We start from the raw sequence: 17,027 nt of genomic DNA on the forward strand, positions 1-17,027 counted from the left end.
GTGCAACATAATTTAGCCAAACAAGCTGTCGACAAAAGTACAATGAATAAGGAATGTGAATCTTGATTAATAAAGCATTAAAACAATTTTATAAACGGAGAGTTAAGAGAGAAGTTAAGGTAATTAATGTCGGAGAAGCTCCCCCCCTCCAGCCCCTTGCCGTACCTCTTCTGTCTTTGAGAGAGTTTCAACAATTAAATAGAGATTCTACTTCATCGCAGGCGTTATAAACAGCCTGCAAGAGTAATAATTTTTACAAAACCGATAGTTTATGAGTTTGTACAATTTCTGTGTGAATACAATTAAGACTGTCCTCTTTATTATTTGATACTACTGGATGATGTTTTTATTTATTTTTTGTTCAAAAGTAATCCCTCTTAGGTGGTAGCACATACAGGAGAGTAAGTACTTATTCCCTTGTCTGTGATATAGTAGATAGTAAATTGGCACAACATTAATGATCACAGAGAAACGACATACTAACTGCCCATGCTATGTAAATTTTACACCAATGTCCAATGAACGACTATTTAACCTTAGGATTATCTAATGTCGTAACAAACTTTGCATGTTTTTATTAGACATTTACCATTAACCGTTCCAGAGCCAGTCACGAACGAAGCTATAATAAAATCATAATTATGAGGATAAAATGGTAACAATTATAACTATTTCTTCCTAGACGTCTTCAGTTAACTTGGGAGCCTGCAAATTAAAAATATTTCTCCTTCTGAAACGACTTACACAAGGCATTCAAAGACGATAAAAACATATCACTTACAAAGTTGAAAATACATAATTATGATAAGTATTAATATCAAAAGATAGACGGAGTTCTTGCATACATACAGTAAAGTACAGACACACAAAGTACAATTTTGCCTGTCAAAAATAAACTACTTCACTTGCACTGTGTAACAACTATCTAACCCCATACATAACTTTAAAACTTACAAAATATTTTCTCTTTGGTTTTACATAGAGGCTCTTGAGTGTTTCATTGAGCGTTAATAAAATGCGCAATAATTCACTGGTCAGGAAGCTTGTGGGGTTCACTCTGTTGCTTGGCAATAAACCTGTGTACAGATAAAAAGGAAATAACAAAATACAACGAAATGTTTCTCATCACACAACTTAGTAGAGGAATTTTACACGTTATACCAGTAACACTTGTTATACGTATTCTGAGGTATTATTGGAAGCAATTAACATTTCCACCGGTCGCCATGTTGAACTGTTCCGCGCTCATTAAGCACCAGCTGTAAAGTGGAATCTGGCTAATTAATGTTTAGACAGAGACAGAGAGAGCAGGATAATTGCCTTCCTCGTGCTTTGTCTCTCTCTACGCGTTGTAAAACTCCTAAACTGGCTGTCCTCCCGCATGCCACTGATTGGTCGACACACACCATCTACACTCGATACTGTAGGTTACTATACACACATACACCTTTGACAGTAGAAGCAACATTGAGTGTAAGATATTTTACTAATGATATACCTAGTCATCCCATTATCATTTTTAAGTTGTAATCGGTTTTAGAATTAGAATAAAAAATCGTGAAGATGAATTGAACCAACGATAGTGCGTGGATGTAAAATTCAGATTTCTTTCCAATACACCAACCTTTTAAACAACGGTAAACTGAAATGACAACGTACTGAAATCTACTGCATATTTATGTCACAACATGTACAGATGAGATGTCTCCTACATTATCAAATACGTTATTAGTCAATGGCGGGACCCACGTAACAACACAAACGCATTTTGCTTTTGAACATCTTATATATATTAAGAGAAATGGAATATTTTCCAGACGAAATCAGAGCATTAGTTTTGCACTCAAGAGAATGGCACAAGTTGAAAATTTTTAGATAGAAAACAGAACTCACAATCACAAAGTGAATTTGAAAAGTTGTTGTATGCTTGGATGAACCGCCATACTCTCGGATTGTGTCTATGGTGTTGTTAGTGTTACAATAAGTCATAAGTCATTTATTTGGCCAGATTTACATTAATGCATTGGCTAAGTCAATATACATTTAACAAATACAACGGATGGTGTTTTTTACCTCTGGGACCTCAAAACGAAAAAGTAAATCGGTCCCGGGTCCAGGTCTTACCATGAGTGCTACGGTAATAGCTTATCCCCTTAAATATGGGAAATTCACTAAAACATTTTATTCATTTGTTTTATTTCGCGTCTTCTTCCCGTTGCAAAGCACGGGCACAATAGCTAGCAATGTAAATATTTATACCATTTAATATTAACTAACTACAGTTAGAGCATCATGCTGTTCGTAACTAAGTGGTGTTGTAAGCCAAGTAACAACAGTAATAGCATCACTGTTGATTAGTCTTACTAAAGGTATCATCTCTAGGTTTAAAGTGGACGATTGAGAGATTAGCAGAGGAAGGTGATGGGCGAGGGGAGGGTAAAGAGTGGGGTTTAGTTGGGGGGGGGGGGGTTAAAAGGGGGTTAATTTCCGGGGAGGAAGATTTGATGTTGCGGCAGCTTTGTTGTTCTGCCCTTTGTTCGCATAATTGTTGTTTCATTTAGTAAAAGTTCAATTGCTACATAATTAGTTTACACATTTAACCAAAGTAATTTTCATACAAACCAAATTTAAAATACTGTGTAAATTATCAAACTACCTGCATTTAAGTATGTAAAGTACGTAATTTCTAGTTACTTTAAACCTAATAAAACGATCAATTTTTTTTAATTCTAATTGTGTAATTATAGTAGTGTATAAATAATACTGAGACAATTGGGACGAAGATATTCAAAGAAGTATTGTAATAAAATATTCAAATCATCATGATTCATTTGTTTAGAGTGGTAAAGATAGTTATAAAATTGTATTACCACATATACATATATATATTTTGGAAAACAAAAAAGGTTTATGTTCCATTAGCATAAATAAAAAATTATACATAAAGGTATTTTACATAAGGTATAAAGGTATAATAAAGGCATAAGGTATAATCAAGGTATATTCTCTTTTTCTCTTAATAGTAAGGTACTTTACTAACTTACGTATGGATTAAATCAGAATATTTTATCCATACATTCTTTATTTGTTTGATTTTATTAAGTATGTGTCTTTTACGTATTTCAGAGTAGTAGATAAATTATTTTATTGGCTCTACTTGTAAATTAATTGTCTCAATGACATTTATAAATTTTATTGCATTTAGCTAACTATTTTTTTCCTGTAAGACTTTAGCTGTATTAAAAGTTTTAGTTAATTTTTCATTGTTCCTATAATAAATGTTCTGAAAATAATATTACGTCGGTTAATCTATAAAATAAAATCATCTGTAGAAAATTTTTTATTTCATAGTTTTTTTTATTTAATTACAATTTTGCCATTATTTGTATTTTATTTATATATTTAGTATTAATATATTATTTCATTTTGTTCTTCAGTACGTCTTATTGATTTTAATGGTTCATCAACACGAAAAAATGAGGCACCTAACTATTTGTTCACAATTTGTACTGTGTATTGTATTTGGGTATTGTATTGTATTGCCTATGGTGTTTGGACCGCTTTCCTTTAGAAGCGTCAATTACTATAACTCAAAATTCAACCGAAAAAAAACTATTATTTTTATCAAGCACACGTTAAACTATTCAAGTTCTTAGTTGCTAAGACAGATTTACAAAACATACTTCTATACCAAAAACTGTTCAGACAATTTTGTGTAACAACGCAATGCTTTAATAGCTTAGCTGGTATTCTAGGTGATAAGTAAACTTTATCTTGTAAGCTCTGATTGTAATGAGGAAAAGTTAAGCAGTTGAAATATTATTAGGTTAAAACGCGTTGAACAACAGAATTAAGCGATCGGCGTCGCGAGATCGTTTAACACTGTTGTTGTCATAACGACTCTCCCCCCAACCATCCCCTACTATCACCATTTCTCCGTCTTTCAGTCTTACTTTCTTACTACCTTCTCCTCATGTAATCCATCAAGTTATAGAGTTACTTCAGGATTCTGATTTACTTGAGTCAAACCAACAAATAAACAATCATTTAACTATTAAATGTTAAAAAACTAAATTCCAATGTTTAAAAAATAATTTATAGACTTATAGTCATAGTAATGGTAACAGAGTTTTCCTGTGTATAAAGTAGATGTATGTATAAGTAAAAATTCGACATATTTTAATGTATGATCAATATTTATTTTACGTTATACAAAACTGTAGGAATCGAGTTGGCATAAATAATGTGTCTGTTGCCAGTTGTTGACGAATAGACACGTTTTGTTTGTAGTAAATGTACGGAGTGTAAATAAAATACGTCTAACGTCTAGTAACACTTTAAACATATATTTACACTTAAACTGTTTTAAACAATTCGGTAAATATTTATAACAGATGGTAATGGTGATCTACTTCGATTGGACACACCAATTATCTTCAGATTCGATAGGCCAATGACATGAATGAAATGAAATATATTTACCGTGATTTTAAAACAGTAAAAGTGTAAATATATGTTTTAAGTGTTATTATTCGTATTTATATTTACTCTTTAGTCAAATTAATAACTCGTATTATGCTGATTAAGAAGTACAGTAATATGTTTGTACCCATTACAAGACTCAATTGTTGATGATAGCTTGTTCGCGAGTATAAACACAATTGTTAACTTACAATCGAGAGTGTGCCAATAGAGAGAAACACTTCAGCTGTTTAATTTTACATAATCAAGGTGCCACAATACAGCGACTTTTAAATCATATGCAGTCCAAATATTCTGATGGTGAATTCTGTATTGTTCATTTTACACGTTATAGCTTCAAGGATTAATGAAAAATAAACACTTCAACCAAGAGTATATTTAAATACTCCTTGCCTACAGAGGTTTATCAACTCTCGGCTCAAAATGTAAAAGCCCTACGTTAAAACGAATTATATGCATATTATATCTATATGTATATCTAAAGGTATATAAAATATTTACCACAATCGTGTTATATCTATGAAAAATCAGGGCTCTAGTTAGAGGATTACAAATTATCCATTAATTTTGAGTAATTTAAAACATGGACATGGAAACATGGATTTATTTAATACATTTCAAAATGATCAAACTGATTGTAAATTTCGCCCCTTTGTACAATTTTGACTAGATACAGTTAGTTGCTAACATTTTTCATAATAACGTATTTATGATTTTGATTTTGCGTTTAAATGAATTTGGGGTTTATTTTTGGATGAGTGTTTAATCAGATCACACAACTTTGCATGGTTTATCATTACCACATTTGAATGAGTATATAAAATAATATATATATATATATATATACAGTATATATATATAATATTATAGTGTACAACAATGCAATACCTATAGCCAATCAGCAGTTTTATATTAGTTAGTTGTAGGGTTTACTGCTAGGGGCGGTATTGTCTACACACATACTGTGGTGCAGCCTGGCGGCTGTACTGTCAACTGCTTCGTGGGTGATTTAATGTAGAGCACAGAGGGAAAATACACCATTCTTCACCGAATGTAGAAATTTTCGATAACAGCTGATATAAAAGAAAGTGGTTGAGCTTGGGAAACAAGTTGTTTCCCAAGCTCAAATTTAGATCAAGGGTAAAACGATCAGCTGATTTTCCATCGCTATAAATTGACTACCCCTCGCCCTTGGTTAGTTCTCAATTATTTACCCACTACGCAGTGTTTTATTACAGCCAATTCTAATGATTTTAATCAGCTGTTTTTACTTTTGGACAAGCTAAATACAGGGTGCAACAAGAAGAAACCCAAATATAAATGATTAATAGTTTACTAAAAACACAAAGCTTATAAACAATTACTTAACTAAGCAAAAACATATTCTACGTGTCGCCCTTCGTTAGTAACAGCATATTCCATTTGGTGTATGATCTTGCTGGCCATCTCGATAACATACATGATCAACCATTGTTGCAATATTCATGAAATAGCATCATATGTGTTTAGAATTGCTCAAAATGTGTCTAACATTCCTGATCATTTTATGGAAAAAAATTTTGTCAGAGATAACTAATGAACGCATGGCATGTTCTTTGTTGTGTATAAATTATGATAGTTCTGCAATATAAGTGGAATTTGTATTCTGTAATATAAAAAATAAATAAACTAAAAGCCTTCCACCAGAGGAAACACGGGAAAACCTGAAGAGGAGTACTGTACAACAAGTTTACGGACTGCACCAAAGTACAAGATGTTGAACAAAATCAAGTAAGTGACGAAGTATTTATTAATATTTTCTAGATACAGTATTTATCTAGAAACCATGTACGTTGTGAAGTAGATTTTTAATGATAATGAATGGTCTAAAACCAAAAGGAGATTATGGTGTTTCAAAATATCAAAACGTTAATTTAAAGTTTGACCCAAGGAGTGAGTGTTACTAAAAATGAAAACCGCACACTTAACATAAACTTTCTTTTAGTTTTTAAATTGTTAACGAAAAACTAAATGTTTAAAAAAAGTTTCTTCGTCACTTGTTCCATTATTTCATGATCATTTCGGCACGCGCGCTCAAGTTTCATGTGAGGCAAAGTCAAACGACCGAAGAGAAACACCAAGTTTACGTGCGAGGCGAAGCCGAGATCGATGGCCGAGATACGTAAATGCAATTAAATACTCTATTTATTTATGAAAACGCATTATTTTTATTTAACTTTGCTTCGTAAATACGCACTTGTAAACTCACAGTCAGTTGAGAATGCATTTAACTATCGAGACCCAGCAGATTGGCAGCTCAGGTTGGAATACTTCCATCCTGAACTTGGTTTTTTTTTTATGAATAGTGACTTTTCATAGAACTTTGTTATTGTGGTTTTAAAGCCTAGCTTTAATAAATGTACTTTAATTTTAATCCGTTGCTTTCGACGTACATTTAGGGTGTTTTGTTTCGTATAAAATGAATATTTTCTAAAATCATCATAATGCCTGGAACTTAAGTATGGACAATGTCAATATGTTAAAGTCACGTTCTGTCCAAGATTATGGTCATTATTTAAAAAAAGAAAACAATGTGTCTGAAAATCAAATAGGGAAATTATATTTGAAACCAACAAGTCTCAGAAATCTCCATTGGATTGCTTCCAACCTTTCATTATGGTCAATTTGGTAGGGTAGCCATACTGGCCTTGCATACTCCAAGAGCTGACTAACTATAGAACAGTATAATTTTTACACATTAACAAGAAGTAGTTTGTATTTAAATCGCCAAATGTTTAGTTAAGTTTTGGCGTTAACTACGTTATGGTTTTTAGCTACTTTTACACAATGTAAGATATTTTAAATTAATTATTTTGAATCGAAATTTTGCTGCAAAAATTTTTGATATTAACAAAGGACATTTTGGGATGGTAAAACGTGTTTTCCATTATGTTGACGAACTATCAGTTATTGCTTAGCTATGTAGAAATTATTCAACAAGTATTGTTTATAATCTTTGCCCTTTTTTTAATATAAAGGTTTGATGACAGCTATTTGAGTAAGACCACGACAGTAAAAGCATAATGTAAAGCTTTAATCTTTATTCATAAATTGACAGACTCTGATTAACAGGCTCAATGCAAGATGGGATTCAGTTTGTCCATACAACTTTCGTGGATTGTATTTGTTAGCAGACTTTTAAATAATATAATATCGGTAAATGGTCATTGTATTTCCACGTGTCCATTCAAGATAGCCGAGTAGTATCTCTAACCTTTTGATTATGGGCAAGATAAGTCTAGTCTGCTATAAGGATAAGTTATAAATATATGAACATGGAGCTATGACAACCCAGGGGTCTACCTTGAAAACCAAACGTACATTGTTGATGGGTATGGTATATTAGTTCTATTTGCTTTTATTAATTCTATTTGCTATTAGTTTTACCAAAAGCTTAAATAAATTATTGGTAGATTTGTGGCTATTTAAATTACAATTTTCATACTAAGAGATAATATTGAACATAAGTACGTATGATAAATACAGTTCCCGATGAATGTAATTTAGTTATTGAATTAGAGATTATGTTAAATAGAAGAAAGCAAAAATACAATGATTTTTGTTGGAAAACTACGTTAGTATCGATGTATGTTTACTTTTTTTACTAAAAGTATTTATAGTGTGGCTGAGCTTACAGGATGTTGCAAATATAGCTTTCTACGTTTAAAAAGTAATTTACCCAAATCTGTCTGTAACCAATCGTAAACATCCGCAGATTCATATTTCCACACTTAATCCAAACAGAATGCCTCCAAGCCACAAATATTTCCAATCAATTTCTTGCAAAGCTGGCCAATCACGAGTTCTTTGATCAGGGCTGAGTGCCTTGAGGTGCAGGACTGGTATGATGGGTAGTTATGTCCACGCCCGGGGTTGTGATGGTAGGGTTGCCATGTGGGAGTGATGCTGTATATAGGTGAGGCACACACTTCTCAGTCACACATCTCGGTAAGCGCCGCCGCCACACACCACACAGCATGGCTCGCACTAGGTAACACAGCACACTCACATGTGTTTTATGTTTTCTTTATTGTATAGTATCATTGTTTTCAATGCTATAGAAATTTTCGCATCTTTTATTAGGAACGGTCCAAACCCAGTTCTTGGTTATAATGAAGGAAGACTTCATCTAAAGTCTTCTTTTTTAAGATAGCACATTAATTGACAGTCCTATGACAAAAATGACATCTTGGTCGGTTAAGTATTGATCCCGCTTGAAATCAAACCAACTAGCCCTCAGATTTTAAGGAAATCACTATATACACTCAGCTTCCCAGACCCCAGACTCTCTGTAGTATGTGCTTTGTACGCTTTCATATTATTTGATTTAAATTTTTTGTTATAGGGCTCTAATTGTAAAGAAAAAAGTTACATTACAAATTACAGAATATAAATTACAAAATAACTACACAGCATTATTATAGTAGTACCATAAAAAATAATACAAGAAAATAAGCTTTTTCCAAAAATAATATTAAACAGCACCATAGTGTAGTAATGTAATTTATTCGACGGATAAATTATGGTCCTCTAAAATTGTTTAGTATACATATTGAGCTCAATTATGCTTAGCATAAATTATTTTTCGCAATCCTCAACAAATTTTGTCTACTTAGGTGTTAGTTGCCTTTAAGGTTTTATTTTTCTTAAAGAATCTATCATATCATACGATTATAAATCGTGTACATGGTTTTGTATTCAGCTTGGACACATGAACCGATTAATTTCATGGCACCTCTAATCTAATTAACTCATTGGAATTTTAACAATTACCGGTTCTGCACACGCTGGAAACTGTGAAACTATTACACCGTACGAAATGCAGCTGTGGGATTACTATCGTCCGGTGCTCAATATTAACCACAATTATTGTATAATTCAATACGAGTATATGCAAGTTTTACTGTTCTTATTATCGTAAAAACAGTGTGTAATTCTGTTGATGAGATGTTATTTTCACACATTGCTGTATTGATGGGAAATTCATTTAAATTAATTGTTTTTAATGTGAAAATATTTTTATGAAGAGTCGTCTATGATATATCTCTGCATTCAAAGTAAACATTCTTTAAATCTGCAACTTTAAAACTTAGGTGGGTGTTGCACTAGAATAGTTCGATGTCATTATCCATATTATTTAGTAACATTAGTCGAAAATATGACGTAAATATTATATGGTCAAAATTTGTTCACGTATAACTCTTATTGACTTATTTTATCATAAGATATGAACATGCAGTGGTCAGGATACAATGCTAGGAAACGGTTCAAGCACTTTTCATACTTTTTTACTACATAACTCAACAACAATAATAATAGTTAGTAATAATGGAATAATCCTATTTAACGTGAAAAACTAATAATGACATCTTTGACCATTCATTACTCATATTGGCCACGGAAATATCATTACCATAATAATACTTCTGCAAAGGATCGACAAAGTATGTATATGGTTCCCGCTTTGACAAACAATAATACTTACCATTCACTTCAAATTCAAATATGATCGTCCGATGAATAATCTCATACACAAAAAAGTAAAGTAAATTTTAATAGACTTTGGGTTTCTACTTAACTGACACAGTAATTGAAGACTTGATAGTATAGGCCTAATACACCTGCACAACTTATATTTACAAGTCAAAACAAGAAAAAACAAAAAAATCATAAGATTTTTACTTGCTATTTTCTTTTACTCATTTAAAATGTTTTTAAAAGCAAAAGTTACATACATAAGACGTTTAAAGCTTTACATTTGGTTGTTAAGTGTGTTTTTATTAAAATGATATTTTTTTATTCCAGACAAAGTTTGCCTCTGGTTGTCTTGGTGGTGTTCACTATCTTCATGCAGTTTCTTCCTACTAATGCTCAGGTGAATATAAATTCTTTCAATTTCCCAATTTTAAACTATTTGGGGAGCGAGCTGGCGTAGTGGCTAGAGCGCGGGACTTCGGTCCGTGTGGTCCCGGGTTCGATCCCCGCCAAGTCACCAATGGATTTTATCTAAGTGATAATGCCGCAACCCCTAGGTCTAGCCTGAAGTAATGTGAAAAACAATCCCAGGCTCGTGCCTAGCGTCCTAGGATAAAAAAAAAAAAAAAAAACTATCTTCATGCAGTTTCTTCCTACTAATGCTCAGGTGAATATAAATTCTTTCAATTTCCTAATTTTAAACTATTTTAAATTTTGTAGCATTCCCCTGTAAAACTAAAAAAAATCATAGAAATAAATTGTGAAAGCAAGAAACATTAATACAATAAACTTGAACAATTATAGTTAGGTATTAAATTCTCAATTACCCTATTCACAAAATTATCTTTTGATAGATGGTGATATCTATATGAAGTTATGGGGGAATAATCTATTTTCTGACATAACCAGCTTAGTACTTAAATTGGTTGTCAAACTTCCATTCGATAGGTTCATTGTGGCATCGATTGGCTCCCTGTCGACAGTTCAATATGTTTTCAGTGGGGACTTAGGGTTTTAAATGATAAATAGTTGCAGTTATGTTTAGTGTTGCCAACCTATTTCCAAGCATACACGGATTACGTGCATAATATAAGCACGATGTATTGTGTTGTTTGGTTGGAATACTGGTGTGCGACCAAAGAAAAAAGTGTGCAGCAAATTAAGTAAATTCAGCAATTAGCAGCTTTTTGTATTATAATCAGTGCACGGTAGTCAACTTTGTCGGGTGACTGTAAAAAAAGTTTTTTGTTTTATTTACTTAACAACGTCAATATATTTGTAAAATAACACTTTCATTACAATGCAATTCGTCAACCTCCTAGTAACTAGTAACTAAACTATAATGGAAAAGAAATAGCGTAAAAATAACATAGGATAAATTGTGGAAATGTTCATTGGTTTTTCTAAACGTTTTTAGAGAAGGGGGTTAACTATTAACAACTTTATAACTTAATGACTTTGGTAGTATAAAACTAAACAAAGGACTCTAACTTTTGCTGTATATATTGATGTCTTTAAAACATACTATTTTATTTAAATATTTAAATGTAATAGATATGTTGAGCTATGTATGCTGAGTTTCCAGAATTTCCAGCTAATGTCTTTGCTTTTATTCGAAAATGTTCAAACTGAATGGACATTAGCTTTGCAAACCTAAATCTAATATAATAAAACTTTAACTTAATGAGTTTATAGGTGTCCTATAAAGAATAACATACTATTGTGGGCAATTAAAAGAACCCTACGATGAAAAAGAAACATGAAAATCTTGAGATACAACCTTTTTTATTTTAACACAGGATGTTAAGCCATTTTTATGATAACGTATAGAGTAATACATGTTTTGTTAACAAGTTTTAAATAATGTGAAAACTAGAATATTTACTATGCTAACTCATTTAGTTTTATAAAACACTTATCGCCATGAAACCATACTTATCTTCTTTGATGATTTTAATTCATTCAAGTTTTTGATCTTATAAGAATGTTGACTTTCTAAACTTTTCATATTTTTACTTTGATATTTTTTAATTTTATAAAATCTAGTACACCTTTTAATTATATAAGTAAACTTACTTAAACATAGTCATGACCAAAGGTAAAGTACAAAATAATGTATACTAGCAACCTGCGTCACTTCGTTACTTCAAAATCCGTGATATATTTGTTATAATCGTCGATAAGGGTGAAAACGAATATTTCTCATCATATTCCTATTTTCATTGCGTGAGCGATCTCTTCCAAGTATCATAGAGAAATTATAAATACCAATGAACCATACTATGAAAACACAAAATCAACACAAAATTTAACGTAAGTAATTATCTTTTTTACATTTTTATACAAAAGACATTACAACATTTTACTTAAATTCACTGAAACATCACCAACTACAGATAACCCCATTTTCGTATGGATGTAAAAAAAATTTTATCATGGCCATCTGTTTTGACGTAAACAAATGTAAACTTGAAAAGTTCAGATGATTGACAGTTGAGTTTAGCACAAACTGTAAATTTTTAAAGTCTATAGGTCGAAGGGCATTCACGGGATATAATCCAAACCCGCAAAAGGAAAAGAGCTTTAAATTGATACCCAACATACCTATAAAAATAAATATTTAGAGGTCGCTTTGCTGCACACAAAAATCCAACAAATTCTTTTAATAGTGTAGATATCTTTTTGCACCATTTTAAAGTGGAATTCTAATTAATATATGTTGGTAATAAAATATAGCCCAGGATAAACACAACTCTTCTTATATACTTAAGAGGAGAATACTTACTCGATGTTTATTGTTCATTGCAACATTGTAATAGCTTAATTGATTTTCAGATCACATTTTCGCGGGACTGGAAGAATGGAAAGCGCTCCTCGGTCGGGGCCCTGACTTGTCCTGACTCAATGCCTCCTCCCATAGCCATCTGCCACACTCTCATGGTAACTCATAGTGTACATATACACGTACAGGGTGTTTTTAACGTAACCTAAATAATTACAACCATCTTAGACACGTTGAACAGCCCATAATGGTAACCCTGTTTTCTATACTTCATTGTCGATCAGCTAAATGGTGCGTAGATCTATAAGGTTGAGTGTTATTGATAATGTATTGTAAATAAGACTCAATATGTTTTTCGCAAGCTCAAATAGAGTATGTATTGTAGGTCAAAGTTTTTTTTTGTTTTTAATGGATCCAGTTTCCGTACATTTTAACAATTCTATAAACAGTTGATGTTTTTAGGTACTTGAATCACACCCAGAAATTAATTTCAAATATTTCTTGACATCAACAGCAAAAAACAGGCTTAACAAGGAAGGGTATTTTTTACTACTTTTACAAGTAACAGAATAGTAGCTAAAATATAAAAGTATCACTAATGTTCTTGACATGTAACACCTCAAGAGTTAGTTTGCTACAAAATGAACTTCTTTCCCTAACTTATAAATAATTCACACGAAGACAGCAGCAATGGATGTCAATTTCTTGTTTAGAAAGTATCACATTACAACTACCTTCAATACCACTTGAAACATTGCTACGTTTGGATGATAAGATATATTGGCGTTTCAACGGATCTAACACCTTACTTGACCTAAGTCTCTCTCCTGTAGCGTTGTGTATCGAGTGATCCTTACCTTGAAGAAAACTCTTGTGTTGTGCATTATACACTGTTTTTTAGACAACAACTTCATAATGCGATTTAATAAATTACTTAATGAAAGTAGCACATTATTCTCCATAAAAGGGAGAATGTAGAAGGTAAACATTAGTAAAAGACAATGCAATACTATAAAAACGTAAATTTTTGGTAGTCAAACGTGATTGCTAATAAAAGTTATAAAACACAAAAAACTATAATTCCCAAACTATTATAGTCGTAGTTGATTTTGATATACATAATATAAGTTTAAGATATGTATATATGTCGACAGAGTGAGCTGAGAGCTGCTGCAGTGTGTGAGGCTAGACGACTACTCAGGACTCAGGACAACAAGGACACCAAACTGCAGGACGTCTACCCTGGTGAAGCCATAATGGACAACAAAAGATAGTTCTGTACAAGTTGTAAAATCAGCTAATAGTTATGTTTCAGTAAATAAATAATATAATGAATCACTTTTTCATTGTAACTATCAGTTACGGTATCTTATCTTTATAAAAAATAAAGGACATGCCATATAAAATCATACAAGGTGAATAAATCACAGTGAAAATTAAGGAAATGGATTATTTTTACTTTGCTCATCAAGACACAAATCAAATCAAATCAAATCATCCTTTATTCATTTAGTACACAATATACATAAATAGCGTCAATACAATAATCGTGATAAAACAAATATCTTAAAACTAATGTACAAGAGTCAGTGGAAAAAATCTTTTACCTACATACTAAATTTTACATAAAAACTACTAAAATTTACTACATACAAACTTAAATAACTGTTTTTTATACGACTTAAGGGAAGCTGCAGATTTAATCGAATCAGGCAGGTTATTGTAAAACTTAACACCAGAGTAGTGGGGAGAAGATTCTAAAGTTGAGGATTTATGTTTAGGGTATAAAAGGCAGCTTTTGTGTCGGGTATTATAATTATGATTGTCCGAATTAACAGAAAATTTAGAAATATTTTGTTTCATAAAAATTAATAAATTGTAGATATACAGACTGGGAAAAGTAAGGATATTATTGCTTTTAAATGTATTTTTACAAGAACCCCTAGCTTTGATAGAATAAATTGTTCTAATTATTCTTTTTTGCAATTTAAAAACTTTTTTATTTTTGTCGGAATTTCCCCCAAAAATAATTCCGTAATTGAGAATAGGATAAAGATATCCATAGTATATTATCATAAGAGTGGAAATATTAACTGATCTAGAAAGAATGAGAGTTACAAAATATGCTTTATTTAACTTTTTGATGACGTCTGTTATGTGAGTTTTCCAGGTTAATTTATGATCTACTGTTATTCCTAAAAATTTGGTGGAGTTAGCAAGGTTGCAAGATAGAGTGGTGTTTTCGTGCGAAAAATTGTTATTAAAATAATTTTGTTTAAAGTTCATTAAAAGAGACTTGGATTGATTTAGTAAAAGTCCATTAGCTTGAAACCAACTTTCCAGCTTTTGGAATTCTTGTTTTATAAGCTGTGGAAATATTGATTTATCTGGATGGGTGAAGTTAGCAGAAGTATCTTCAGCAAACATAACCAATTTAGAATTTAAGGTCATGGGCAAGTCCCATACCGAGAATTTAAGGTCATTGACATAAACCAGGAAGAGTAAGGGTCCAAGAATGGACCCTTGAGGTACACCATCTGTGATTAATCTATAATCAGATTTAATTCCCAGTGACTGCAAATTTATACACTGTTTTCTGTTGGATAGAAATGAAACCAACCATTTACTGGTCCTGCCCGATATACCATAAAACTGCAACTTCCGAATCAGTATATTATGGTTTACACAGTCGATCGCTCTTGACAGGTCACAGAAGAGACCCGGGCCCCATTCGGGAGTATCCGACTTGCGCAGAACTACCTGCCACGGCATTTTCAAACATCCGACTTGCGCTGGCACTTATATCGGCCCTCTAGGGGTACATCCGACTTGCGCTGGCTATTCATCGACAAAATCAGTGAAGCGTTAAAGAAAATGTTATATAACACGCTAGTGCTAATATAGTGAAAATTGATAAACACAGTTTATCACAGTTTGGCGTTATAGCGAGAAAAGTTTGTGTGACAAAATTTTATGTCAAGCTATGATGATAGTAAAAATGCTTGATATGCTGCGGCTTGTGCAACGTTTAGCTGTACAAATTTCATTGATATAATACAATTAATTAACAACTAATTCCCTTATACCTAATATTATACAGGTAATGTTAAAGTTTCGTGTTTCATTTTGAGATTCGATATTCCTAGTTTTGACTATCACTATAATAATATATTAAAGAGTATTAGCAGTTTAAGGCTCTTTTAAATATACTCACACACAAAATATTGGATACTGGGTTAAATGAGAAAATACAAAAACACAAATTTATTTACAATAATGGAACTTACAGCCAAATTACTCAAATTTATTCGTAAGGACAGTTGTTATATTTACCAACTAATTCAGAATTTTTATAAGAGATTTATCAATTTGACCAGGGTTTAAGCAGATTTCCTATAAGGATAAAGTAGTTACCACGATGGCGTATGGCCATTATAACTTTTCGTTTCAAAGTCCCCATAGGCTAAAAACACAGTTCGATAAAATGAATATTTATGCATATGTGTGAGTACGTTATATTTTATTACTGTACATACTTAAAATTTTCAAAATTTTCTTGAAGTACATAGGTAATCTTTATAACTAACTTCTATATTTCAAATAAAATCTTACAGTCTTTAAAATGGCTTTCATGTACAATTACAATAATATCAGTATAAATTAACGCCAACTCTGTTAAAAACCAAACTCTCAATTGAAAAATGTCGTGTGAGGAGCAGGGATATTTTTCAAACATAACTGTTTTGATTGTTCCTTGATTCCCATATTGTCAAAACCTCCCCTGCAACAGACCTGCAGCCTAGGTAACCATATATACTCGTATAAACCATGTCAATTACGCTTGATTACCCAATTAGTCTGCCTGACTGGACGATGCGCAAGTCGGACGTTGGGGTGCGTTGAAATTTGTCGACCCCCGCTGGTGACCCGGGATTATGCGCAAGTCGGATGCGCCCATACATTCTGCGACCTGTCAAGAGCATCAGCAACCTCAGATACAAAGCTGAATATGGAATCTACAGTGCTTTTACCCCTCCTAAACCCTTACTGATTCATGTTGAAGAGTTGACATTTATCAAGGTAATCATACAACCTATTAAAAACTATCTTTTCAAAAATTTTTGAGAATGTCGGCAGTAATGAAATGGGTCTTTAATTAGTTAGTTCTTTTGGATTGCCTTTTTTTATAACTGGTATCACGTTTGAGAGCTTTAGTACATCCGGAAACACACCTGTATAGAGTGAAGTG

At 32.1% G+C, this 17,027-nt stretch overlaps 1 protein-coding gene across 2 annotated transcripts; it reads left to right on the forward strand.

Moving 5' to 3' along the window:
• Positions 1 to 8,479: 8,479 nt before the first annotated feature.
• LOC128998058 (adipokinetic hormone/corazonin-related peptide-like) lies at positions 8,480 to 14,134 on the forward strand. Of its 2 annotated transcripts, XM_054424068.1 has the most exons (4): positions 8,480 to 8,512; positions 10,327 to 10,396; positions 12,832 to 12,936; positions 13,933 to 14,134. In XM_054424068.1, exons 1-4 carry the CDS (start codon positions 8,499 to 8,501, stop codon positions 14,050 to 14,052), a joined length of 309 nt encoding a protein of 102 aa, XP_054280043.1. In that variant the 5' UTR covers positions 8,480 to 8,498; the 3' UTR covers positions 14,053 to 14,134. The 2 variants fall into 2 exon arrangements, with proteins under 2 accessions (XP_054280043.1, XP_054280107.1); XM_054424132.1 differs by lacking the exons at positions 8,480 to 8,512; positions 10,327 to 10,396 and adding an exon at positions 10,635 to 10,663.
• The last annotated feature ends 2,893 nt before the right edge of the window (positions 14,135 to 17,027 follow it).

The sequence above is a fragment of the Macrosteles quadrilineatus genome, unplaced genomic scaffold, assembly GCF_028750875.1.
Source record: "Macrosteles quadrilineatus isolate MER2022 unplaced genomic scaffold, UCM_ALF_1.0 Scaffold_1__1_contigs__length_201487025, whole genome shotgun sequence".
Lineage (NCBI taxonomy): Eukaryota > Metazoa > Arthropoda > Insecta > Hemiptera > Cicadellidae > Macrosteles > Macrosteles quadrilineatus.

Excerpts from the sequence above, each read along its gene's own strand:
- LOC128998058 (XM_054424068.1), top strand. Across the intron at positions 10,397-12,831 it reads TTCTTCCTACTAATGCTCAG|ATCACATTTTCGCGGGACTG; the intron begins GTGAATATAAAT and ends ATTGATTTTCAG. Across the intron at positions 12,937-13,932 it reads CCATCTGCCACACTCTCATG|AGTGAGCTGAGAGCTGCTGC; the intron begins GTAACTCATAGT and ends ATATGTCGACAG.